The 27,318-nt window shown below is 40.4% G+C and overlaps 1 protein-coding gene across 18 annotated transcripts in view; it reads left to right on the top strand.

Annotated features, from left to right (window-relative positions):
- The window catches only part of LOC109405099 (unconventional myosin-XVIIIa), a 1,227,991-nt gene that overhangs the window by 363,666 nt on the left and 837,007 nt on the right, over nt 1-27,318 (top strand). For all 18 annotated transcript variants that reach the window (XR_009999527.1, XR_009999528.1, XM_062861168.1 and 15 more), the window contains 2 exons: nt 19,063-19,536; nt 19,600-19,734. Coding sequence is in view for 16 of the 18 variants with exons in the window: in XM_062861168.1 (XP_062717152.1) it covers nt 19,063-19,536; nt 19,600-19,734 (609 nt within the window). In the remaining 2 variants the exon portion in view is untranslated. The remainder of the gene's footprint in view (nt 1-19,062; nt 19,537-19,599; nt 19,735-27,318) is intronic.

A 27,318-nucleotide genomic window follows, 5' to 3' on the forward strand; every position in this document is an offset into this window, starting at 1 on the left:
AACGGGAGGTGTTTTTCTCATCAGTCACAAGATGGCAGGCAGCTCGCATTCGCTTTCGTTGCTAGGTGAAGACTGTCAAAAACTCAAAAGAAAAGAAGTTTGATTGTTTATGTTCGAGGTACTAGAAAATTTGTGAAACAAGAATCCTATAGTTTTTACGAACGAAAATGCAGAAATTGCAGTTTATTGGGATGTGTAAACACCCCCGCATATAGGGGAGAGCGGCATGTAAAAATCGTCATTAATTAGCAACCCATTTCTTAGACATCTCGTTTCAACAGTAAGTGTCTGCTGCTGTTCAACTTTATTGAGCTCGTTTGGTGTTAGTTTTGTTTTGTTTCGCGTGTTTAGAAGTTTCTGCACGACGGGTACGGTTACAGGGCTGTTGCGATGTTTATATATTTTTATATAGATCAGCCTCCTTAAGAAACGCAATCAGCTCGGTTTCTGCTGCAGCATCATTTCTAAGCGCAGATCGGATGCTGCCAATTTGATGTGTCTGTCTAAGAGCTTCGAACTTAGAACATTCCGTAATGTAGTGTTCAACCGAATTAGGAGTGTTGCAAGTGTCACATATGATTTTGAAGATAGGGCCACTTCCCATATTGTGCGACAATCGAGTATGCCCCGTACGGAGCCTCGAAAGTGTGACCTGTTCTTTGCGACAGAGACGATCGACCCACTCCGTGGTCTCGCCTTTAATCTTTCGGGTCAAAAGTGATCTTTCTTGGTTCCACTTTTCGGCCCAGGCTAAGTGAACTGTTTTTTTAACCCATGCCTTAATGTCTTGTCCAGGCGCTCTTTTGGTGAGGAATGCACCGGTTCGTCCAAGATTAGCAAGGCGGTCTGCCTCTACGTTACCTTGTATCCCGCAATGTCCTGGGACCCAAGTAAAGACTGTTTCACTGTTTCTGAACTCGATAGCCATATGTATGGCCTGAATCCACGGATGTTTTGGACATTGCGATGTCAGGGCCTCTAAAGCGCTAGCCGAATCTGACACTATCAAAAGTGGTTTGGGTGTTGCACACTTTGCCGCTTGGACAATAGCAGCGGCTTCGGCTGAGAAAATCGAACAGTTGCTTTTAAGCCTATAGCATTCTGTGAATTTGTCATTGTAGATGCCGATGCCAACTCTGGTTCCACTTTTTGAACCATCAGTATAAACTATTTCAAACTTTTTATACTTCGTGGCTATTCTTTCTGCGAACGCCGATTTGATCCTGGCCTGATTGCAACCTGCATTGAATCTATTTTTGAAAAAGTTGTCGACTTTGGGTAGGGGAGTCTGCCAGCTCCTAGATCCACACCAGTGAACCCCGCTCACCGGAGGGAGCTCAACGCCGGCCAAACTTTGTAGGATACGGTTGGCCTCACGAATTGTGAATGCCTCCGACCCATCATCTTTTGTTTTTTCAGCGAAACTGACAGCTTTGCAACCAATTTCTAAGACTGTGCAATACTCCAAAGGAAGGACACCAGCTTCGACACAGGAAGACGTGGCTGGTGTTGACGGAAGGAGCCCCGAGATTACCCTTATCGCTCCATGGTATATTGGCCCCATTCTTTTCAGAAGTTCTTCCGACGCCATGCAAGTTAGCTCCAGACCATAGAAGATTTTACTGTTCAAGATGGCCTTTGCGACTCTAATGCGAGAACGTCTGTCACTTCTAGTGCGGTTACGCGATATTGTTCTCAATAGGTTCACCCGTGTTTTGCAGCTAGCGTAAACATTATTAAAATGTTCTTTTAGGCTGAGAGTACGGTCTAGAGTAACTCCAAGTATTCTAAGTGTTTTCTTCGTGGGTATATTGACTTTATTGATGCTTATCGGTTTAGTTAGTGGGCGATGTTTATGACGGCATATATGCATACGGTAGCTTTTTTCAGCGGAGATATCGAATCCAACGGAAACTAGCCATCTTGTTACAGCATTGACTGCTGCTTGGAGTTTGCGATGAATAATTTTAGGTTTTTGACCGGCCACTACAATGACGATATCGTCAGCATATAAGAAAATGAACACGCCTTTTGGGAGGCACTCGAATACTCCATTTATAGCTATTAAAAACAGCGTAACTGCTATTACTGAGCCCTGAGGGACTCCAGTTTCTTCGCGAACTATTCGAGATCGTTGATTCCCTATTTGGACCTGAAAAGATCGTTTAGAAAGGTAATTCTTTATGAAAGACAGCATATGTCCAGTAACTCCCCAATCGGCCAGTTGTTGAAGAACTCTGGGTGTCCATGTCCTATTATACGCTTTTGCAAGATCCAGGGCAGCAATCTCGATATGCTCTCCGCAGTTTAGTGCCTCATCTAGTACATGTCCAAGGGTAGCAAAATAGGTTCCAGTGCCTTGACCCGGCCGAAACGCGTGTTGTCTTTGGTCTAGTTTGCTGTTTGCTTCTAGATATTGGATCAACCTTCTGTTAACCATTTTTTCCATTACTTTCGAAACACAACTTGTTAGGGCAATGGGACGAAAGTTTTTTGGGTCGCTAGAATTTCCCCCTGGTTTAGAGATAGGTATTACAAGGCTATGCTGCCAGCTCTCTGGTAATGTATCGGCATTCCATTCCTTGTTGATAAGTTGTAGTAGAGTACGCTTCCCAGAAGCTGGAAGATTTTTTAACATTGGGTAACCTATATCGTCAGATCCTGCCGATTTGCCTTTGCATTTTTTCAGAGCAAAATCCAACTCCTTTAGTGTAAAAGGTTGATTGAACTCCTGTCCCTTATCTGGAGGAATGTGAAATCTGTGAATTACGTTTTCTGGTGAAGGGTGTCGCTTTAGAAAAGCTTCTGGATAGGCACGTAAGGAGGACAGATCCGCAAAGTGGTCTGCTAGAGCATTAGCTATTGTAACTGGGTTTCGTGTGGTAACGGTTCCGATTTTGAGAGCCATTCCGTTGACTCTTCGTTTGCCCTGTATGGCATTGAATTTTCTCCATAGTTCAGCAGAAGACTGTTGGTCATTTATACTGTCGAGGAATCTTGACCACGACTGCTCTTTTGCATTTCTAATGGTTTGGCGGCAGGTATTACGTTTATCGTGGTAGAGCTGGTAGGCTTCTTCTCGTCTGGGATGTCCATGGGGTAGGCGCTTAGCCGCTCGAAGGGCTTTCCGTCTGGACTTGACCGCTGCCTTCGTATCTTGGTTCCACCAGTAAAGAGCTCGGCGGCCTGGTGTTGAACTTGTTTTAGGGATGAAAGGTTTTGCAGATTCAGCGATCACGTTCGAGAAGTCCGATATCGAATCGATGGTTGATCGGTCTAGAGCAGTTTCGATACTGGTTTGGAATCCTGCCCAATCCGCTTGGGCAAAGAGCCAACGGGGACGCCTGGATGTTTCTGGTGAACTATCGTTGAGGTCTATAGTTATGGGAACGTGATCACTTCCAAGAGGATCCGTGCCTGCTTTCCATAGGAAATGGGGTACTAAATGCGCAGAAACTAATGATATATCAATTGCAGACTCAAGTTGACCTTTAGCAAATGTTGTCGATCCATCATTTAAGATGGTTAGTCCATTTTCATTGGCTAGTTCAGTCAGTGTCGACCCACGGTGATTATTCCTGGGGCTTCCCCAAGATTGATGGTGTCCATTGCAATCACCAAGAAGCATAATAGGACTCGGAAGTTTTTTTATTACTTCTGTCATTTGGTTGCGTAAATCCGGTATCTTTCCGTTTGGTATATAGAAAGAGGCTACTGAAACCGGAAACGGCCAAGACAAACGGACGGCTACGATGGGGAGATCGGTATCTAGTTGAATTACTGAGTGGGGAAGTTCCGCCGCAACTCCGAGTGCCACTGAATGGTAGATATTTGTTCCGACTTTGGAAGTCCATTTGTATTTTTTACCTAGAGTATTATTCATTATTAAGGAGGTGACTTTATGTATTTCTTGGAGAGCTATTAGTGCGGGTTGTTCGTCGCGTACCAGCTGCTCAAGATCAGGAAGATTATTAATAAAACCATTTAGATTCCATTGCAAAGCAAAGGTGCTTTGTTTTTTTGACTTTGAGTCTAGTCTAATCCTTTCTGGGGACATCACAGACGTAGGTACTAGGGACCGAGGTGGCGGAGGTAAAAGTAGATTATATTTGTTAGTAGGGTTTATTACAGGCTCGTCAGGATAGTGAGGCTGTCCGTCACTCACTGCGGAATAAGGAAAAGAGTAACTTACATGATTGTTGATGGGCAAACTTGTTATAATATCCACATCAGGCGGGGTTGATACGATGGGTCCCGGGTTGGGGTCCAAAGATAACGGGGCGGTGTGTACTAGTTGCTGGCTGTCTATGGTTGGCTGTTTAACTTCGGCTGAACGAGGTTTCCGGTTAGATTTTCTGGTGAGGCCCGACGGACCTGGCGCTATGACGGCAGTGTTTCCGTAGCGTGTTTTGTGCAGCAGATCGTACAGATTACAACTTGTTGTTTCCGGACCAAGTGGTGGGAAGTAGCTGGGAGTTTCGAGTGATGGTATTGAGGTGTTGGATCTGAATCGTGTAGGTTTATGATTTCTGGTTGGATATCTTTTCGGAGGGTTCTTATGGTCTTGCGTGGGTGTTAGCCTGTTGGATATACAAGTTTGTTCAGTCGACTCCATGTTTTTGCAATCTTCGTTTGTTAAGTTAGGATCGAAGATGGTGAGGTTACCGATTACTGTACAGGTTGTCGAATGTTAATGTGGAGGACTGAACAACTGCATATGGTTTACTTTTTTGTACTCCTCCCGCGTGTCTTGCGACTACTTGGTTTTCTCTTGGAGACAGGGTTTGAGAGTCACTGCTATTGGAAGCTTTGGGGTGGTTTCGTTTTCCCGTACTTGTTGAACGAGTGTCACCTGAAGCCGCCGTGTCTCCTGAGGCTCCAGAGCGAGCGGTACTCATACTTGCGTCGGATCCATCATCGTCATGTTCGATGTATTCTTCTTGTTTCTTTCGCCTACCCCTTCCATTTCTGGTGGGATTTGACTCATTTTGATTCTTTGTAGTGAACCATTCTGCGCATGGGTCCGTTACTATGGAGTCGGTTACTTCTTGTTCGGCAAGCAGGGTGTCAGTATAGCGATTTGGAGAGTTGGGAGTAGCTGGTGTCTCCGGTATGAAGACCACAGAGTTACTGTCTTGACATTCGAAGCTGGGTTTTCGTGCTCGGAGTTTTGCAATCTCTACATCTTTCGTTGCCAGGGCTTTCTCTAGTCTCAAAACCGTTGCTGAGAGTTCAGAAACTTTACGTACGAGTTCTTCAATGGTTCCGTGTTTTTGGACCGTGTCTATCCGGTCGCCGACATTGCGGTTTTGGAGACTTTTCTCCATTTCTGCGATACGTTGGTCCTTCAGTTTGGCGTCAGCTTGCAATTGTTTAACCATAGCCACCAGATTTTCAACTTCTTTATCTTTGCTGGAAGTAACGACCCCTGCATAGGACTGATTGCTGTTGTTGATACCATGTCGGCTCTCAAACTCTCGTCGTGCTTGGGGATAAGATATTCCCATGTCCACTCGAATATGTTGGATTTCGACTTCTCTCAGATACGTGGGACATTTTCGGCTTGAGACTGCATGATCGTCCACCTGGCAAACCTTGCAAAATTGAGTGTTGGTGCACGATGGGCGGTCTTTCGGTGAGTCAGCTATAGCATTCGTCTCTTCTGGAGTTTCAATGGCGCGGGCAATCTTGTCTTCGGGATGAACCTTACTACATTTGCCACACACACGAAAAGGCTGTGGGCATCGCTTACCTGTATGGCCGTATTCCCAACACCGGTAACATAGCATAGGCGATGGATAGAAATTTCTAGTTTTGCAGCGAGACCAGCCGAAATCTATATGCGGTGGGATTACTGTGCCGGCTATGGTGAGAATTATGGTAGAAGTATTTTCCCAATTGCCTTCAGCAGTTTTCCTCTTAATCCGTCGAATGTCTTTCACGCCTTGGTTCGACAGTTGTGTTCGGAGATAGTCATCGGAGAGTCCGATCGAATCGTAGTTAGAAACAACACATTTGGACTGGTTCAGCTGCGGGTGTTCGGAGATTTGGATCGCTGTGCCGTCGTTCAACTGTGCCATTTTCAGAAGACGTTTGAATTGCACGTGGCTCCGTACTTTAAGGACATAAGAGAGCCCTTTGTTCTCTTTGTATGCTCCAGCGATTGGTCCTCCAATACATTTCTCAACGGATAGCCGCAGAAGAAACGGGTCGTTTGGTAGTGAACCGTTGACAGCTTGCATTCTTAGAATTTGGAGTGGTCCTGAGGTTCCATCGCGATCCATGAAGTCTGGCAATCGTCGTCCTGTATACTCACCGTTAAACAGGTTCGTCGGGCTTCCACCTCCAGACCCGCCTGGGTCCCCGAAATGAGGGGCAAACCCGTTCGCCAGCGCCATGCTGGCGAGACGGAAAAACACGTTGCTTGCAGCTATACACCTAGTTGTGTGGGTCTCAAACTTAACGAAAACCGAAAACTAGAGTTTATGAATATGTCCGACTAAAATCGAACGCGTACACCGAAGAATTGCGGCAAAACCCGGCCAATAAAAATTTACACCTCTGAAATCACGTGTGTGGGCCCACGTTGGGATAAAAACGCTATGGCGGCTCAACAATGAGCAACGATCAAAGCGCGAACAAAGCACGTAGGCTGAAACAATAGGCTACTACGGAGCAAAAGCTGAGAGCTGAAACACGTCTGTACTGGACGAGAGTGTACTGTCAACTGACCTCATTTATATCACCACTGTTCCTGCGTAGGTTCCTTTTGACTTTGTTTCCCATTTTCGGTTTGGACCTAGGTTTGAACATTTTTCATTGCTTTCTGTTGAGATTCTCTCACGGTAGGCCTTCCTCTCGTGATGACCAACCGGGCAAGTAAGGTTTAGCATGGATACTCACGACGCCGCCTCGATTGGGTAGTTATATTTGGAAACAAGTGAAAATTAGCGTTATAAGCATTGGAAACTGTTGTAACCGTACATTTGGACATGATACATACGAATTACACGAACAAATTAAAACTTATTTTATTGACTACATGCATATTTACAACTTAAAATTGAACATAACAACACGGACTAACTATTTACATCTTCTACGCAAGTGGCCATCTTGCTGAGCGGACGATGACAGATGATGCTTTCGTGTGTGTGAAACATCATCACGATGACAACCTGGTTGTCATCGGTGAGCCCACTGCTAAAATGATGTGAGTTGGACAAATGGCCGTGTTGCCAGATGCATTTCCATTGATTCCAACATCTCCTCCTTGATATGATTGGCGGTAATGGGAAAATCATCGGTCGGTCTTCCATTGAAGAGCGTCGTGATTCCTTGGGTTGTGTTGGTGGTTGATGGTTATGGTATACTTGCATCCTTGTGGTTGTCTTGTTGATTTGGAGACGATGATGGATGCATGTACACGTCAATTTCCTAAACGCTGGATGGTAGCTGCTTGCATGTCGTGATGATGGCGATTCTTGATGTTGATGCATTCCATTTCACTTTGACTGCTGAGTGCTCCTAGTCATGCTGCGTTTTGGGTGTCCATGTTGATGAAGCCGTGACAATGATGACTTTGATGCAATGTGTAGATCCGGACCATTACGGAAGCTGCTTACATACCGTATGAATGATGTTGCTTGATGTTGATGCATACATCACGGATGCTGAGTGCTTCTCATGATACAGTTCCGGATAGCGCAGCTGTGTGGAAGCCTTGATGTGGTTCCAGAGAACATGAATTGATTTGTTCTCGTACTGCTACTGGATTGTTTGATGATGAATTTATAGGGAAAACATCATTTTGACGTCTTCCCCTCGCGTGGATTTGTTTCCGGGGTCCTTAGGACCCGCTTTCTCGTCGCCACCAAGGTTGTTAATCGATAAATTATCGTTATCGACGATAAAGTTAACGTCTGTTATCGTTTATCGTCGATAACGATAACGTCTTCAGACGGATTCGTCATCGGCGATACAGTTAACTGTGGAAATTATCGACTCGATAGCGTCTCCGGAAAATTTTCTTCGCGATCTGAGCCGTTGTTGATGCCGTCACTACGGTAACTAGATTTATCGCAAAATTATCGAAGGTACATACGTTGATCTTCGCGTTGATTCATCGTTTGATTATCGTTATCGAGAGGTTATCGAGCAACCTTTATCGTTATCGAGTTTGCGTTGAGTTAACTGTCGATAATTTATCGGTTAACAACCTTGGTCGCCACTGTTGTAACCGTACATTTGGACATGATAGGGTCTTGGACCATTTGAGCAGGAGCACCTATTTTGGGCACTTGCTGCTATAACTCAGTCAATTTTGAACCGATTGGCTTGATTTTTGAGACACGATCAGATAGGCACAGTATCTAGCCATGTTCAAAAATTCAAGTCAATCGATTTGAAATTGACTGAGTTATATCAACAAGTGCCCAAAATAGGTGCTCCTGCCCAAATGGTCCCAGACCCTACATACGAATTACACGAACAAATTAAAACTTATTTTATTGACTACATGCATATTTACAACTTAAAATTGAACATAACAACACGGACTAACTATTTACATCTTCTACGCAAGTGGCCATCTTGCTGAGCGGACAATGACAGATGATGCTTTCGTGTGTGTGAAACATCATCACGATGACAACCTGGTTGTCATCGGTGAGCCCACTGCTAAAATGATGTGAGTTGGACAAATGGCCGTGTTGCCAGATGCATTTCCATTGATCCCAACAGAAACATATCAGCACAGACAAATAGACGTATCACTTAGTACAAATTGCGATTAAAATCATCGTCACGAAAATATGATCGTTCAATGCTAAATGCACTGTTTCGCAAACCGTCAAGTAGGTAGCGGTAGTGAGCAAACGTCAAATAGGATCAAAAACGATGTGAGCGGGTGATTTGCGTACTACAGATTATTTGATTTGACCATTAAAAGATGGAAAGTGAGAAGAGTGAGACGCCTGTTTATCTGTGATATTAGGCTTATAAAATGTTGTATGTTGTAGTCACCTTCAAATTTCCCTGGAAAACGTTCTTCTTACTTCCCTGTAACTTGCCCACCAAATAAAGCTAATGGTATGTTCAAATCGGAAGTAAGTAGGAAGTTCAATCGTAACAAGTAAAATTATTGCCTTTATAATAAAACAGATCTAGTTTTTATTTCTATATGATTGCACACGTTGATAAATCACCCTTTATCAGTGATTTGCGATCGTCATTCGCACCTTCCGGTTAATTTCTCAATCTTCTCAACATCCGATGAAAAAAAAAAGATTTTTTCAGCAATCCCTTTCATCCGTATTATAACTACTGGCCAACTCTCTACTTGTCCTCTTCTACCTGATTATTGTCCACTTCCGCTTAGCAACAATGGGCATGAACCTAGAGCCATTGTTTTTGTCGCAGGGGGGAATAGCTTCCTTTGCTAATCGGAAAATTTCGCATTTATTTGTTGCTAACCGTCGTTAATCAGCAGCGGTTAGGAACGGATAAATGCGGATTTTCCGGTTAGAAAAGGATATATCACAGACAAACAGACGTAACACTTGCAAAATTTCCATCGACCACGCTTTTAACGATCATTTCAAATTTTCATAGTTGTGGCTTTCACAACCAGAGGCGCGCGTATCATTTTTCTATGCGTTTGACGTTTCACACTAGCGCCTTCTGTTGACGATATTGCACAACACAGTCATTCGTGCAACTTTTCCACCAGGTGATGATAGTGTGAACTGGGCGATGGATTTCCATGAAAATCGTTCAAGGTGTTACGTCTGTTTGTCTGTGGATATATCATTCCCCTTGTTTTGCCGCCTGTCGTGGGCTAGAAAGTTCCCATAATCTACATTGACAGATCCGCCGAGTAGTTCATTTCGCGGACCTGGTCGACAATGATGGCTATAGAGGCATCGATGGAACTAAATTTACTGGTGGTGGTCATTAAAGTAGCGGCTTCGGTCATTTCGGAAGCAACCGATAGAACTGGGTGAGATCCAGAGCTAAATCCTCCGGTGCGCCCCGGTTCAAATGGTTCCTCCTTCTCCGTTGGTTTGGGACTGTACTATTATAGGATATACATATAGCCGGTAGATGATAAAGCTGAAACCGCTTCCACTGGCGGGATTGGTGGCTTGACCGCGCTCGTTCCGCCGCCAAAACTGAATTTAGGTTTATCGACATTCGGATGCTGCGGTTCATGCTAAAATCTTCCTCGTCGAGTCCTCGTCGCTGACGCTGTCACCGGAAGCGAACTGCGAGGATCGATGACAGAGATGTTGAGACAGGTTGAGACCACTGGTGCTGCACTCAGATCCTCGTTGGAATCGACCTGGGTGGCATTCTGGGACGATCATATAAATATGAATAAATGTATCATACCAATAAAATAATAATATCAAGAATAATATACTTACAAATCCCGCCACTCCACCATTCACTTATATTTCCTAATCGGGGGAGTATGATCCTCGTCCTCTTCCTGCTCCCTATCATCGTCCTCGGGATAGTCTATCTTAACTTATTTCGCTGCTGCTGTCGTTCGACATTGGCCACATCCGATTTGCGGAAGCCGAATTTCCATTCCCACCGGTCGCCGATCCAAAACTGCTGCTGTTGTTTTGCTCGTTGTTGCCGGCCGCTACCGGTCGGATTTATGACGGGGGAAACCCATTTGGACATTGCGTCCGGAAGGATGCGCGCAGGAACGATTTGCCAATTATTGACCGCGGCGAGTAACGAGCGGGTTTGACATTTAAAAATGTAAACATGTCAGGTTGACGACAGGGTTGACACCTTATCTCCACACTTAAAACATTCTCCACAGACAAGGGGTGGGCACACTACTTCGCACGGCGATTTTTATATCAAACTAGTTGTCCCGGCAAACGTAGTTCTGCCTGCCTACTGTGTTTTTTGACATGCAGCTCCATAGGGACGTCCCGGCGAAGTCATCTGTATGGGAGCCCCCCGTTCCAGAGACCGGAGAGGTCTCGCACCAAGCTAAGAACCTTCCCCGGCCCCGACAGCACCCACATACAAAATTTCACACCGATCGGTCAAGTAGTTTTCGATTCCATAGCGGTCAGACAGACAGACAGACAGACAGACAGAAATTCATTTTTATATATATATAGATTGGAGAGAATTTTCGAGTTTTCAAAAAATTGTATGAAAATAAGGAATACATATAAAAAATATCGGAAAACGGCAATGATCTTGAAAACCAATTGTCTTTCGAAGAAAAATGTAAAAAAGTGGGGTTAGGTCAGACGGGAATGGTCTATTATACCTACAATATCGTCATCATTCATCAATTTTCGAAAAAATCAGCTCTAGCTCAAGACTTCATATTGAGTAATTTTAATCCAATGGCTAGTGATTGCGAAACAGTAAAATTAACGCAAACCGAAGTAAGTGTGAAATAACTCAAAATTAAGTATTTTGCGAATAACTCAATTTTGACTGGTTTTACTTAGCTGTCAAGATGAGTGAAAAAGACTTAATTTTGAGTAGTTTCGTTTCCCCGTGTAGGCGTTGGAGTTTTAAGCAAAACGCTATTTCCGGGGTTACAACAAAAACCTTTTACCGAAAAAATATTCGTCATATTCAAAAACGGTCATCATTGTGCACAACCGCTACCAAATATTTTTTTCGAATAATGTGTTCGACTTCGAGAAATACGCCTTTAGATGCCATTCGCCATACAATATTTTTGTGATTTTTCGCTCATAGAAGCTAGCGCCACATTGATCGATGCGGAGAGTAGGAAAACAGCCAAAGTTTAATTCATTCTACCTAATACCGTATTACGGTATTACCCCGCTAATACGACGAATAACCGGGGTAAACTTTTAATTCGACAAACTGGTTACCCTACACCATTATGCTCATTGAAATTAGGCAACTCTATTTTTGTTTTTGTTTTGATTTTCAGATTTGTTATGAAACATAATTTCAACAGATAAATAGGGTATGTGTTCCATCAGTAATCTCATGCTCCCATTTTCATCCTATTCTAAAACAAGCGATTACGGCACCGATTGACTCCGTTCTTTTTGTTTTCATAGGTGCTCACTTCTAACAAAAAATACAAAAATAAGAAACAAAACAAACAGCACTTCAATCCTTTGTTTTTCGTGGGATGAAAATGGGAGCCACATGCTTAATAAGGGAACCAATACCCTATTACGGTGGACGGTGGTGCGAATAAAAAGCTCGTTCTTTCTGTGATTGCTGCCATTCTCAGTTCATTCCGGTTGATCTCCAGGTGGTTTGTGTGTCGAATAGCACCTACTGAGAACTTCCGGCTGCAAGAGGAGCTGCTGCCGGTGCGAGTATAAGTGCAATATTAAACTGTTTTGATTTTTCAGTGTAAATCGCTGTGACATTTGAACACTTTTTAATTTGACATGTGTCGAATAAGCGGGGTATGAATTAAAAAGGAAGGATTGCTTAACGACTTGATATTGCAGCTAGAGAAACCGTCGGAAATTGAAGCAATATTGTTCTTGCTGCTCTGGAAGACTGTCACCCGGATAAAAAATTACCATTCATTACATGGTAAATATTATTAACGTATGACTGGTTTTATTGTTCACAATAAAACACATAGTAGATATATTGTTACTTTTTACAATAGAAATCAAGCCCATATAGCTCGTACAATAAATGAACATTAGCTTTATTAGTGACTAATTGATTCGATTGTTTTTCAATAGTATATTAATTAAAAGTTACTATCAGTAAAAATTAATTTAAGTTGTTTTTATATAGTTGCAAAAGTGCCTGCAAAGTTCTCATGGACTTTTATTAAAACAGAGATTATTTCTCAATTACACTTAAAACAATTCGTAACAAATAAATAACAATAAATATTATTGTTGCTTGGATCATGTTTGTATAATCAAATACAAAATCACTTGACATATTTTTTATAGTTTTTGTTTTAAATTTGAGTACAGTAGATGTTTCGGTTATTGAATGTTAATCACTAAAACTTCAACGACTGACAGACGTCAAGCCGTGTTGGCAGAGGAAGCTCTCAATGAATAATTGAGGAAGTACTTATAGAAAACTAGCTGAAAAGCAGGTTTTAGCCAAATGAGGACGTTACGACAAGAAAAAGATGAACAATGATGTTTCTACTGTTTTCCAATATATTAATGGAATCTAGTAAATAGTAAACTACCATTGATAACAATACAAATACAATTTGTTTAATGGAGTCAATGGAACCGATGTTAAAATAAACATGCAATAATATTTGTTGTTATGTTAACAGATTTCGCCTTTGAAAAACCAAAGCATTCATATTTCTCGGTAACATTTTTCTTCAGCATTTACAGATACTAATGGCCACATGAATTGCGAACGATTTATGGTATGGATTAAAGACACTGTATGCTAAAGACACGAAATCTGATGATAGTTGCTGTTGATGATGATTGTCGCGTCATGACGATGATGCTGTCGAGCAATGCTTTTAAATCGCGTTTGACAGGTCTCCTGCTCGATTGGAATAACATTGACAGCAAATTTGGAATTCCAATTGGAACATTTCGTGTCTTTGCATATAGTGTCTTTAGTATGGATCATACGACCTGAGGTCTGACTTGTGATATTTGGCAGTTATTTGAAAAGATTTATGATAGATCTTATCAACAGCTGCCAAGCAACACATACCAGATAGACATCAGAAAGTTTGACTCTTATCATAAAATGTGCATATCATGCTGGCGGCCGTTAGTGCTCGTAAATGCTGGATATAAATGTTAGCGGAAAATATAAATTGTATGGATTTTCAAAAGCGAAAACTGCTTGCAAATATTATTGTATTTTTATTGTAACAACGATTCATTTGACGCCATTCAATTAATTGTATTTGTATTGTAAGAACAATGAAAAAACATTAAGATATATTGTTTTCTTTTGAAAATAGGGTCCTAAAATGAAAAATATTTCCCCGGTTTTGCTGCATAACACGAAAGAGCATGCTTTTCTGATCTCAATGGTAATTTTTCGGAACTTAAACAATAACAGAATAGTTAATAAACTTGAAAATAAAATAATGATGAGCAGGTCTTGTTTGACATTCGAGGTCAACCTTGACGTAACGAAAGTGAAACGGCGGGTTGCAAAAGACACCACATTGGCTCACTTTTGACAATAAATGTTCCTGTTTGACATACACGGTAAACAAAATTTACCCAAAATTTAGTGCTAAACAAGGAGTGTTGCAAAAATTATTAAAATTTTTGAAAATATATTTTATGGGCTTTACCTAATAGGAATACTTAAAAAATGAGTAAACATGTCGTTTTAATCAATGCCTGATCGAATTATGCAGAAATTGAGATAGGCCTTTAGGAGCCTATTGCCCTAAAAATGTCTCATAAAAACACAATACATTCTATTGTTTTTCGCGAAAGTGTATGAAAATTTTCTCAAAATTTTATGGTTAAGATACATAACGACCACCATTTTTTATTGTAAAAGTTCCATTTACTATTCGCCGAATGGTATAGAACAATAAGGGTGATGGTGAGTGTACCGTGTAAATTACAATACGTTTAATGGTGAATATTTTTCGAAAAAATGGTGTTGTAACAATAAAATTTATCGTATTTTTATGATATTTTTTATCAGGGAAGGCCGGAAAACATAACGTTTCTTTAAAATTAAAGAGTGTCGTATTAAAACGTGTCGAACCAGCGGGGTAAGACGGTAATGGATTACCCGCAGGGAGTGCGTTCAATGTTCACTCAGAAATAAATAAAGTCATTAATGAATATTTTCTATGCAAAATTGCGGTTCGACTGGGTTCATGCATTAACTGGCTAAAAATAAAATAGTTTTGAAATACTATATACCATTTAGTATTCAGAATGCATACTTTTTAGTATTTTTTAAAAACGTTGTCCCATATGACTGTTTCTATTTTTTATGCATCTATATATATAAAAATGCAGTGGCATACGTGGGACCGCGCATAACTTGCGAACGTAAGGTCCGATTTTGGTTGTCTTAGTTTTTTTCTGTTAGTTTTCACCCAAGGAAGGTTCATGAAGCATAAAACATGGAAAAAATTATAGTTTTTGAAAATCGATCTTCCGTACCGAGGGACCGGGGATTTGGTCTTGGCTAGAAACTTAAAACGTCAAAAAGCGCAGTAGGCAAGACAAAGTTTGCCGGGTACAGCTAGTTTTATGTATAAATTTTAGTAAAATTGAGCTTCCTTCATATCAATCATAATATCCATACAAAATATTGGCGAATTATTAAAAAAGCAGCCTAAACTCTGCATAAGGCGTTTCAAATTTATTTTGCTGATCAAATATATCGTAATGACAAAGTTCAAGAAAAAAAATCGAAAAACATTCACTTGATTCTTGATTCCGGTTTGATGAATCTCAGAGCGAACTTGTGCTCGAACTCGTGGACGATCCTCTACTTCTCATAAACTGCTGATGGGCTCCTCCGATCTGTAGCCAGGAGTCAAGTTGCTGGCCGAGCACAATTCCTTTTCGTAAAAATCATCATCAGGAACGTAAATACATGTTCACAGTGTCAATCCGATATGCTATGTGAGGGATGTGTAAAATATGGGAAAGTATTATACTGATAAGTTTAACAAACTTGTTTTGTTTTACTCACCGCTCACAGCTTTTCCCCCAGATTTGAGAGATCTGCATCAATTACTTTAACTATAACTTAAAAAAAGCCCACAATAAATTATAACTGCTGTTTTTCTGTTGGTTTGAGGACAGGAGAGCTGTCTGAAAATTACACATTACTAAACTAAAAATTATTTACGCATTTTGGTGATAAAATGTATGCATTGCAAATCTATTTTTTAGACATCTTCATGCATAAATTGGATTTAGTTATCAAATGAATAAAAAATAGTAATTTCCTGAATATCCTTATTTCTGAGTGTTGGTCAGCCGGAGTAAAATCATTTTATATTGTATGACGAAAAGCATCCAAAATCGAATTTCTCAAAATGAAATGCTTTTACCGAAAACATATTTGGTATGCTCCAAACGCTACCAAATATTTTTTCGAATAATGTGCTCCACTTCGAGAAATACGCCTTTAGATGCTATTCGTTATATAAACTTTTTGCGATTTACTTTTAGCAATTTTTCACGCATAGAAGCTAGCGCCACATTGGTCGATGCGGAGAGTAGAAAAACAGCCAAGTATTTAATTCATTACCTGATACGAAGATAATTTATGCCCTAGGAAGTCAAACAAATTTCATTTACGAAAAGTTCCTGGACCTGTCTTTACAGCTGCTGCTATAGGGGTCCTAAGTTATTATTGATGCTATTCCTTAATATGTTAATGAAATATTCCTGTTGAAAGGTTGGTGCAAAAATGGCGCACGCACCCTGTACAGTGTACATTTCGTTCCCTTAATGCTAGAACTAGGTAACTCCAAAATCATAGTTTCGAGAAAAACGACTTTACATTTTACAATTTCTCATGTAGTTGTTCCAAAGGTTGGAGCCTTTAAAATAATTATTTTTTGCATTGATTGCTTATTCAGCTTCTACTCTTTCTGCTACAAGAAAAAGTTTTGAACTATTTTGGTTTAAACTTTTAATAAAAATAATAAATGGTTAAAAAAATGACGAGTTACCTAGTTACAGCACTCAAAACGTAACATGAATAATAGAGGAGATGTTCTGAGATACCTAGTTTTTACCACTATTGATATCATTCTTTTCAGTTTTCTTGTTACAGTATGCAAATTTAAAAGGGTTCAGATATTGAAATTAACGTGTAATTATTGATTTTGCTAGGATGCCTACTACAGTGATAGACATTCGTTTAGCCGAGACCAAAAAAAGTGACAGAAAACTCATACAAAAGATTTTATGATAAAACTTTTTTATCGTAGTGATAGTATATCTAGTACTGTTTTATAAAAATGTGATACATCACACTTACATATACACTGAAACAAAAACGAGGGCAAAAACCCTTCAAATGTCATTTTTTGCCTAGACATTCGTTTAGAAGAATTGTACAATTTTGAGAATTCCATAATGAAAAACATGTGTATCACATTTTTATAAAACAGTACTAGATACACTATCACTACGATGAAAAAGTTTTATCATAAATTCTTTTGTATGAGTTTCCTGACACTTTTTTGAAAATTTTTTGGCCTCGGCTAAACGAATGTCTATCACTGTATATCTCCACATGACACCTCAAAATGTTCAAAAAAATAATCGTCTACGAACAATTACAGGTTTTAGCTAAATCAATACAAGAAAAATATTTTTTAGTCCTAAAATGAAAAACAGTAGCAGATTTTCAATCTACTAACAAAAGAATGACTAGTAACATTTCCACGACCAAGCAGCCGATAGCTTTTAACCTGTGCGGTTGAAAATATATATGATTTTCTTAGTTACCTAGTTATAGCACTCAGTTCTTGTATTCTACACTGAGATAGGGTATGTGTGCCATCAGTAATCTCATGCTCCCATATTCATCCTATTCGAAAACAAGCGATTACGGCAACGATTGATTCCGTTCTTTTTGTTTTCGTGGGTGCTCACTTCTAACAAAAAATACAAAAATGAGAAACAAATCAAACAGTGCTTCAATCCTTTGTTTTTCGTAGGATGAAAATGGGAGCCACATGCTTAATAAGGGAACCAGTACCCTACCTAGTTTTGAAATGGGTGAATACTTTCGTCGTTTATAATCGTATTTCATTGGTCTTTGGATATATTATAGAGCTCAAAAAGCTCGGTATAATGGTATACTCAACTCAAAAACGTCAAATTTTGAGTTGCCTAGTTCTAGCATTAAGGGGGCGATTTGCTTCTGTGATATCCACGCTGTCTATTTGGCAACCTTATTGTAAAAGTGTAAACATATACTTCAAAACTATAAACGGCACAAACCCATCTTACCTACAGGGGATGGCCAAAATGTTTGGGATAGGCAACTTTTTTTCTCTCACAAAAAAATTCAACATGCTATAACTTTTCGTAGAGTGCATCAAAAAATCTCAAATTTTGACTGTTTATCAACCTGTTATATGTGCATCACTGGTACAAATTTGTGCTCGATTGGTTAAACTTTCGCAAAGTTATAACCGTTCGGGTGAAACACTATTTTTTAGACAACTAATTTTTGAGCTGTCATATCTCGGAAACCAGTGAACCGAATTGAATGAAATTTTGAACGTACACTAACAATATACAGATGCTTCACAAACTATTAAATTATAGATAGTTTTTGAACGTTGAAAAAAGTTATCATGGATTGACACTTTTTGGATTTTTCTCGAAAAAAGGGTATTTTTTCACGTCAATGTCAATAAATTTTAGTGTTGATGTCCAAAGATTTTCCACTTCTGTTCTCAAGTTATCTCTAATCAGATATATTAGAGCCTATTTTGATTGAAGAAAGAACACATTTAGCAATTTTTGTATGGTATTGTAAATTTGACTTATTTTCCTCTATATGGGTAAAAATTTCAACCCGGTATAACTTAATTCGTCGTGAGAAAATATTACATTTTATAACATTGTATTAAGTATCAATATATTGTTCATAAACGTTAAAAAAATCATTCAATTCGGTTCACTGGTTTCCGAGATATGACAGCTCAAAAATGAGTTGTCTAAAAAATAGTGTTTTGCCCGAACGGTTCTAACTTCGCGAAAAATTATTCAATCGTGCCCAATTTTGTACCAATCATGCACATATAACAGGTTGATAAACAGTCAAAATTTGAGATTTTTTGATGCACTCTTTGAAAAGTTACAGCATGTTGAATTTTTTTGTGGGAGAAAAAAAGTTGCCTATCCCAAACATTTTGGCCACCCCCTGTAGTTCTAGCATTAAGGGGGCGATTTGCTTCTTTGATATCCACGCTGTCTATTTGGCAACCTTATTGTAAAAGTGTAAACATATACTTCAGTTATAAACGGCACAAACCCATCTTGCTTCCTGACCCTTTTTGTCTTCACATACCCGAGCACATACCATACTAAGATGCGCATACTTTTATATTTTTAGGTGATAGCCTCTAACCCGAAACACTCACATGTGGCCACTTCTCCATCCTCTAGTGTTGGCAGCTTTACCGATACATCGAATTCGTCATTTGCGACACCAACATTCTCCATAAGTCCAGTAGGAGGATGGCATCGATGGCCTCAAGCTTTTGAAGAATTAACTCTACCATTGCCGCCAATAGATTTTGTAAAATTGCCTCCAGTACGGGAATTGGTTCTAAAACGGCAAAAATCACCTAGGAATGATTTTGGATTTAGTCTACGGAAAGCCATGATTTTGGACACAATACAAAGTTTAACATCTCCTAAATTTCAATCAATCATTTTTGCTGAACCTAGTATCAGTATCAAAGTATCAACAGGTTTACTGCCAGGCGATAGACTTTTGAAAGTAAATGGATTTCCTGTAGAGGAAATGTCTCGAGAGGCAATTATAGATATGATACGAAATTGTGGGGATAGTGTAACGGTACAGGTAGTGAAAATTACCTAAATATGTACATGAAATCACCACGGCAATGACATTTTGTTATTACAGGTACAGCCTGTTGCAGAACTTGTGGAACTTTCACGCCGTTGTATAATGGATAGTGATTATGATAAAGAAGCGAATGAAATGATGGAGTTCAATACATTGAAAAGAAGTGCAAATAATCGTCTTCGCACAGCTATGGTAAGTGTTTAACATCCTCTAATCTGTAAGTAAACACTTATTATTTGCAATACTGCATACATACAGGGGATAGACAAAATGATCGGGACAGGCAAAATTTTCACTTTTCAAAAAATGTTCAATTAGCTGTAACTTTTCGAAAAGCGCATCAAATATTTTCAAATTTTTACTGTAAGTTCCTCAACTAGTTGAGTATCAGTGCACAAAATTTGGAAAAGATCGGACAATTCTTCACGAAGTTATAAAGATTTTTGAAAAAGGTAAAATTATCCGATAGCCAACTTTGAGCTGTTATATCTCCGGATTCAATGAACCGATTGCAATGAAATTTTGTCCATTTATGACTTATATAATGAACTATGAAAAACCATTGACTTAACTTAATATTCTTAACACGCAAGAAAGTTATAACGATAAGATTATTTTTCTAAAAAAACACCAAATTATCCAAAACATCAACTTCGTTTCAAAATTCAAGATGCAAATTATAGTTCATTTAGTTTCCCTCTAATTGACTTATATATAAATGCGTTTTGAAGGAAAGTAACAACATAGCCGTCAATAAATTGAAAAAGTAATGGGATGCGTATTAAAAATAGACAAATTTACTAAAAAATCGTGAAAAAAATAAAATCGCTATAACTTTTTCGCTTGTTAAAAATTTCAAGTTAAGTTAAATGTTTTCCAGAGTCCATTATATAAGTCATGAATGGTCAAAATTTCATTGCAATCGGTTCATTGAATCCGGAGATATAACAGCTCAAAGTTGGCTATCGGATAATTTTATCTTTTTCAAAAATCTTTATAACTTCGTGAAGAATTGTCCGATCTTTTCCAAATTTTGTCCACTGATACACAACTAGTTGAAGAACTTACAGTAAAAATTTGAGAATATTTGATGCACTTTTCGAAAAGTTACAGCTAGTTGAACATTTTTTGGAAAGTGAAAATTTTGCCTGTCCCGATCATTTTGTCTATCCCCTGTACATGTGGTGCATAATTGATCGAACAAACGACGATTTCCATACAAAATGACCAAGTTTGAGATGCTGTAACTATGTTTTTTTTTATGAATTGAGCTCAAATTTTGATACGGTACTACCAATATCCTGAATCTGACGTAGAGTCTATCAAACAATTGTCCGTACAGCATTTTTTTGTCAAAATAATTTTTCATTCAAGTGTTCATAACTTTTTTATTACGTCAATAAAAAAACGCTGAAATTTTGGCCAATCATAAACAATATAATAAAGCTCCTTTGGTAAAATTTTGAGTGAGACCGAATAAGTTTTCTGATGGTTACAAAACTTTCAAGATTTCTGAACGAATTTTTAAGATATTTAATCTTAACACTTAAACTACTGAGGGGGTGAAAACTCCCGAGAACTACCAAGGGTCCAAAAAAAAAGTCGAAAGTCCAACTTTGACAAAACATTTCTCGGCCGTTTTTCAACCGATTTTATTTTTTTTGCGATGGAACCGGACAGGTTTCAAGAACAGCGTCCATCTTAAAGATTTCAAAATAGATGCGTCTACCTAAAGTTATTAAGCAAAAGACACTTCCTACTTTTTTTGAGAACGCCTTTTTTTACACACTTTGATCAATAAAATAAAATTTAAAGCGATGACATATGATTTTTTCGACCCTTAATCATGCGTACAGCCGGAGTGTACATGTTTATGCAAAATAAGTGATTTTTCAGTACACTAATATTTTAATTTTAGTCCTCGAAACAGGTTCCTCCAGAGTACATTCCGGTGGCGACGTGTTAGTCAGGGAGGTCACTGATCATTTTCATGGTTACTAAGATGATGGATATGAAAAATCATGAAGAAAGAGCCGTCGCATGTCTAGTTTTGGTGTTATGGTCAAAATGTCCTCGAAACAGGTTCCTCCAGGGCACATTCCGGTGGCCACGGGTTAGCCAGGGAGGTCACTGGTCATTTTCATGGTTACTAAGATGATGGATATGAAAAATCATGAAGATAGAGCCGTCGCATGCCATGTTTTGGTATCATGGTCAAAATGTCCTCGAAACAGGTTCATCCGGGGCACATTCCGGTGGCCACGGGTTAGCCAGGGAGGTCACTGGTCATTTTCATTGTTATTAAGATGATGGATATGAAAAATCATGAAGAAAGAGCCGTCGCATGTCTAGTTTTGGTGTCATGGTCAAAATGTCCTCGTAACAGGTTCCTCCAGGGCACATTCCGGTGGCCACGGGTTAGCCAGGGAGGTCACTGGTCATTTTCATGGTTACTAAGATGATGGATATGAAAAATCATGAAGATAGAGCCGTCGCATGCCATGTTTTGGTGTCATGGTCAAAATGTCCTCGAAACAGTTTCCTCCAGGGTACATTCCGGTGGCCACGGGTTAGCCAGGGAGGTCACTGGTCATTTTCATGGTTACTAAGATGATGAATATGAAAAATCATGAAGATAGAGCCGTCGCATGCCTAGTTTTGGTGTTATGGTCAAAATGTCCTCTTAACAGGTTCCTCCAGGGCACATTCCGGTGGCCACGGGTTAGCCAGGGAGGTCACTGGTCATTTTTATGGTTACTAAGATGATGGATATGAAAAATCATGAAGATAGAGCCGTCACATGCCATGTTTTGATGTCATGGTTAAAATATCCTCGAAACAGGTTCCTCCAGGGCACATTCCGGTGGCCACGGGTTCGCCAGGGAGGTCACTGGTCGTTTTCATGGTTACTAAGATGATGGATATGAAAAATCATGAAGATAGAGCCGTCGCATGCCTAGTTTTGGTGTCATGGTCAAAATGTCCTCGAAACAGGTTCCTCCAGGGTACATTCCGGTGGCCACGGGTTAGCCAGGGAGGTCACTGGTCGTTTTCATGGTTACTAAGATTATGGATATGAAAAATCGTGAAGATAGAGCCGTCGCATATCTAGTTTTGGTGTCATGGTCAAAATGTCCTCTTAACAGGTTCCTCCAGGGCACATTCCGGTGGCCACGGGTTAGCCAGGGAGGTCACTAGTCATTTTCATGGTTACTAAGATGATGGATATGAAAAATCATGAAGATAGAGCCGTCGCATGCCTAGTTTTGGTGTCATGTTCAAAATGTCCTCGTAACAGGTTCCTCCAGGGCACATTCCGGTGGCCACGTGTTAGCCAGGGAGGTCACTAGTCATTTTCATGGTTACTAAGATGATGGATATGAAAAATCATAAAGATAGAGCCGTCGCATGCCTAGTTTTGGTGTCATGTACAAAATGTCCTCGAAACAGGTTCCTCCAGGGCACATTCCGGTGGCCACGGGTTAGCCAGGGAGGTCACTGGTCGTTTTCATGGTTACTAAGATGATGGATATGAAAAATCATGAAGATAGAGCCGTCGCATGCCTAGTTTTGGTGTCATGGTCAAAATGTCCTCGAAACAGGTTCCTCCAGGGCACATTCCGGTGGCCACGGGTTAGCCAGGGAGGTCACTGGTCATTTTCATGGTTACTTAGATGATGTACATGAAAAATCATGAAGATAGAGCCATCGCATGCCTAGTTTTGGTGCCATAATTGAAATGTCCACGAAACAGGTTCCCGCGAGGGCCATTCCGACACGCGGGACAGGACCAGATCGTGTTGACCGGTTCCACATGTCCACTATCAGACGCGCATTATCCAGTTGGACATTTTTGCTGAAGACACCAACATTGTATCTAGCAAAGCATAATTGAAAGCGTTTGCCGTGTACTGAGTACACGACGCGACCGCTCGTGTAACTTTTTTTGATGCGACTGATGGAGGGTTAAAATAAAAAAAAAATAAATTATCGCGGCACATGTCGGCTTGTGGCACAAAGCCTCTGCGCTAGCAGTTCAGCTTCTCGTAGAACTTCCGTGTGTCCTTAGCGCGGTACAGCTCTTCCATCGCTTCGCGATCTCGTTCTTCCTGCTGGCGCTACTTCATCCGGAAAACTGAGTTCTGCCTGTTCCGCGCCTGTTTGTTACGTGCCTCATTCGCTCTCGTACGGTGTTACAGCATTTTCGCCCATGCTGCATTCTTCTCGTTTTTCAACTGTTCACATTCGCCGTCGTACCAGTCGTTTCTGTGATTCGGAGTCGCGAAACCTAGTGCTGTAGCCGAGGTACTACCTATGGCGGATCGGATGTCCCTCCAGCCATCTTCAAGGGTAGCTGCGCCAAGCTGCTCTTCCGTTGGTAGGGCCACTGCTAACTGCTGCGCGTAGTCTTGAGCCACTTCTACGTTACGAAGTTGCTCGATGTTGAGCAGCGGCGTTCGACTTCGACGCGTGGTGATAACTATCGAAAGTTTTGAGCGCATGCATACAGCGACTAAGTAGTGATCCGAATCTATATTCGCACTGCGGTATGTCGATTAGAACGTTGGTCGATTTGATTTTCTGTTTTCTGTTTGATGGTCGGGTGATCTCCAGGTGGCTTTGTGGATATCTTTGCGGGGGAAGAAGGTGCTTCGGACTACCATACCACGGGAGGCTGCAAAGTTTACGCATCGTTGGCCGTTATCATTCGATACGGCGTGCAGGCTGTTTCGCCCGATTACCGGTCTGTACATTTCCTCCCTTCCTACCTGCGCGTTCATGTCGCCGACAACGATTTTCACGTCACGCGGCGAGCAACCATCGTATGTTTGCTCTAACTGCGCGTAGAACGCTTATTTCTCGTCTTCGGGTCTCCTTTCGTGTGGGCAGTGGACGTTGATGATACTGTAGTTGAAGAAACGGCCCTTAACTCTCAACATGCACATCCTTGCGTTGATCGGCTGCCACCCGATCACACGTTGTCGCATCTTGCCCAACACTATAAATCCTGTTCCCAGTTCATTGGTGGTGCCACAGCTTTGGTAGAAGGAAGCCGCTCGATGCCCGCTTTTCCACACTTTCTGTCCAGTCCAACAAAGTTCCTGCAACGCCACGATGTCGAAGTTGCGGGGATGTAGTTCGTCGTAGATTATCCTGTCACATCCTGCGAAACCTAGTGACTTGCAATTCCATGTTCCAAGTTTCCAATCGTAGTCCTTATTTCGTCGCGTGGGTCTTTGCCGATTGTATCGAGTCGTATTTTCTCCTATGTTATTCGCAATGGGGATTTTTACGGGTGGCTTATTGGGCCTACGCCAACACTCCTGTCTCGCCGGAGGGCCATCGTGCCAGTTCTGTTTAACGTTCCAACCAACACTGGGACGACCGCGCTGATGGGGCTACCACCTTGGATCTAGCTGGGCGTGGTGCAGCGTTTCTTATTCAGCCGCTGGATGCCAAAACAGACGCTGTTTGAGCCGCACCTCCTTGGTGAACAGACGCTCTGATCGTACCTCCTCAATCTAGCTTTTTTTTGATATGCTACAATCATTAATACCGACAAAAAAAAATATTTGGGCGTAATCTAACCCAAATATTTTCCAGGATGCTTTCTCGTACTGGCTGCGTTTGTGTTAGATTAGATTAGATTAGATTAGATTAGATTAGATAGGACCTACTAAACTACATATGAAGAGTAGGTCCTATGCAATTTTCGTTCAGTTAATGAACTTTTATTGGTGGAAAACGTTTGACAGATTATATGTGCAAATTATGGCAATTTTTAAAATATCGTGAACTACATAGGCACATTTTTCATATTTTTTGTAGTGAATACAAAACCTCAAACGTAGCTTCATATGAAAGCCTTAGGTTTAAGCTGTAACACAAAAAAAGTTGAAAAAGTTTCATCGAGTACATATTGTGATATAATGTTTTAAAAATGTGTTCAAAAATCTCATAAGTTTTACAAAAAGTTCTATAACTTTCAGAAAACTTATTCGATCTCCCTCAAAATTTCACCAATGGAGTATTATTATATGATTCATGATTGGTCAAAATTTCAGTGTTTTTTATTGACGTATAAAAAAGTTATAAATATTTGAATGAAAAATTATTTTGACAAAAAGTTTCCTGTACGGACAATTGTTTGATACACTGTATCGTCATCTATAGTTCAATTTTATTTCTTTTTGGCTCATTTCAAAGATAATTAACTACATTTATGTTTGATGTCTTTAACTTAACGTATTTAACGATTTTTGTATATAAAAATGTTATGTAAAGTTAACACATTTCACCGCACTTCAAAAAGTGAGGCAACTTTATGTTAAGTTTTATTTATTTATTTATTTATTTATAAGTTCTCATCAACAGACAAGTATTGTCCCAATGATGGTATTAAAAAAAAAAAACAAAACAAACAAAAAGTAAAACTAAGCACTAATGTAGAAAAACACAAACAAACATTAATTAAAATTAGGTTCTACGTTCTAAGAAGAAACTTGAAAAGCGTCGGCGTAAAGTCTGTCGATTAATGTGGTAGTCAAACGGAGAGGATACTTGGTTGAATAACTTATGCATGCCCACAATCCCGTCGTTCGAGCTGTAGTCCGATCGACGAAATGGTATTCTGAACGTATTGTTGTTCCGTAGCGCCCGAGGTTGAACGTAAAGATCGATCTGCTCAAGGATAGCGCTGCAGTTAATTCGGCCTTGCAACAAATCTACCACGAGCAGTGCTCTTGACGTATCTCTGCGAATTCGAAACGGTTCCAGATTAATCAATCGGCAGCGGCTTTCGTAGCTTGGCAAACGCAAAGGGTTTAGCCAAGGTAACCTGCGCAACGCATATCGTAGGAAGCGTCGTTGGATGGATTCGGTTCTTTCAGCCGAATTGTTGTAATATGGATTCCAGACAACTGAACAGTAATCCAGAATCGGACGAACCAGAGAGCAGTACAAAGACTTAAGGCAGTAAATGTCTGTAAAGTCTTTCGTTATTCGGAAAATGAAACCTAATGCGTTAGATGCCTTGTTCACAACATAGGAGATGTGTAGTTTGTACGTCAGCTGGGAATCCAGAACAACTCCCAAATCCTTCACCTGAGTAGCGCGTTCGATAGTTGTGCCTGCAAGTTTGTAGTCGAAGCGGATTGGTTTCTTCCTCCGGGAAAACGTGATCGTTGAGCATTTAGCCGGATTAACTACCATACGATTCGTGCTGCACTAGTTTGCAAAGGTGTGCAGTTGTTCTTGCAAAGAGTGGCAGTCATGGATCGAGCGGATTCGCAGGAACATTTTGAGATCGTCAGCATATGACAAGCGAGGTCCTTCGAGCACTGAGTTCACGTCGTTGAAGTATAGCAGAAATATGAGAGGTCCTAGGTGGCTTCCCTGAGGGATGCCCGATGTCGCAGGAAATTTGCTGGAGTGCACGTCGCCGAGGGTGACTATTAATTGGCGATCAGAAAGGTAGGATCGAAACCAATCTAGGAGACTTCCTCCCACCCCAAGTCTTTGAAGTTTTGCAATAGCGATAGCATGGTTCAATTTGTCGAAGGCTGCGAATAGATCTGTGTAGATGACGTCGGTTTGTAACCCCTCTCTCATGGATTGCATGACGTAAGAAGTGAGACACAGAAGGTTGGTAGTGGTTGAACGTCCGGTCATAAAACCGTGTTGGTCATCACTCAAGTAGTGTTTGCAGTGGGAAAGCAGCGGTTTCATTATAATCAGTTCAAATAGTTTAGAAACAGCACTCAAATTTGTGATCCC

The sequence above is a fragment of the Aedes albopictus genome, chromosome 3 (assembly GCF_035046485.1).
Source record: "Aedes albopictus strain Foshan chromosome 3, AalbF5, whole genome shotgun sequence".
Lineage (NCBI taxonomy): Eukaryota > Metazoa > Arthropoda > Insecta > Diptera > Culicidae > Aedes > Aedes albopictus.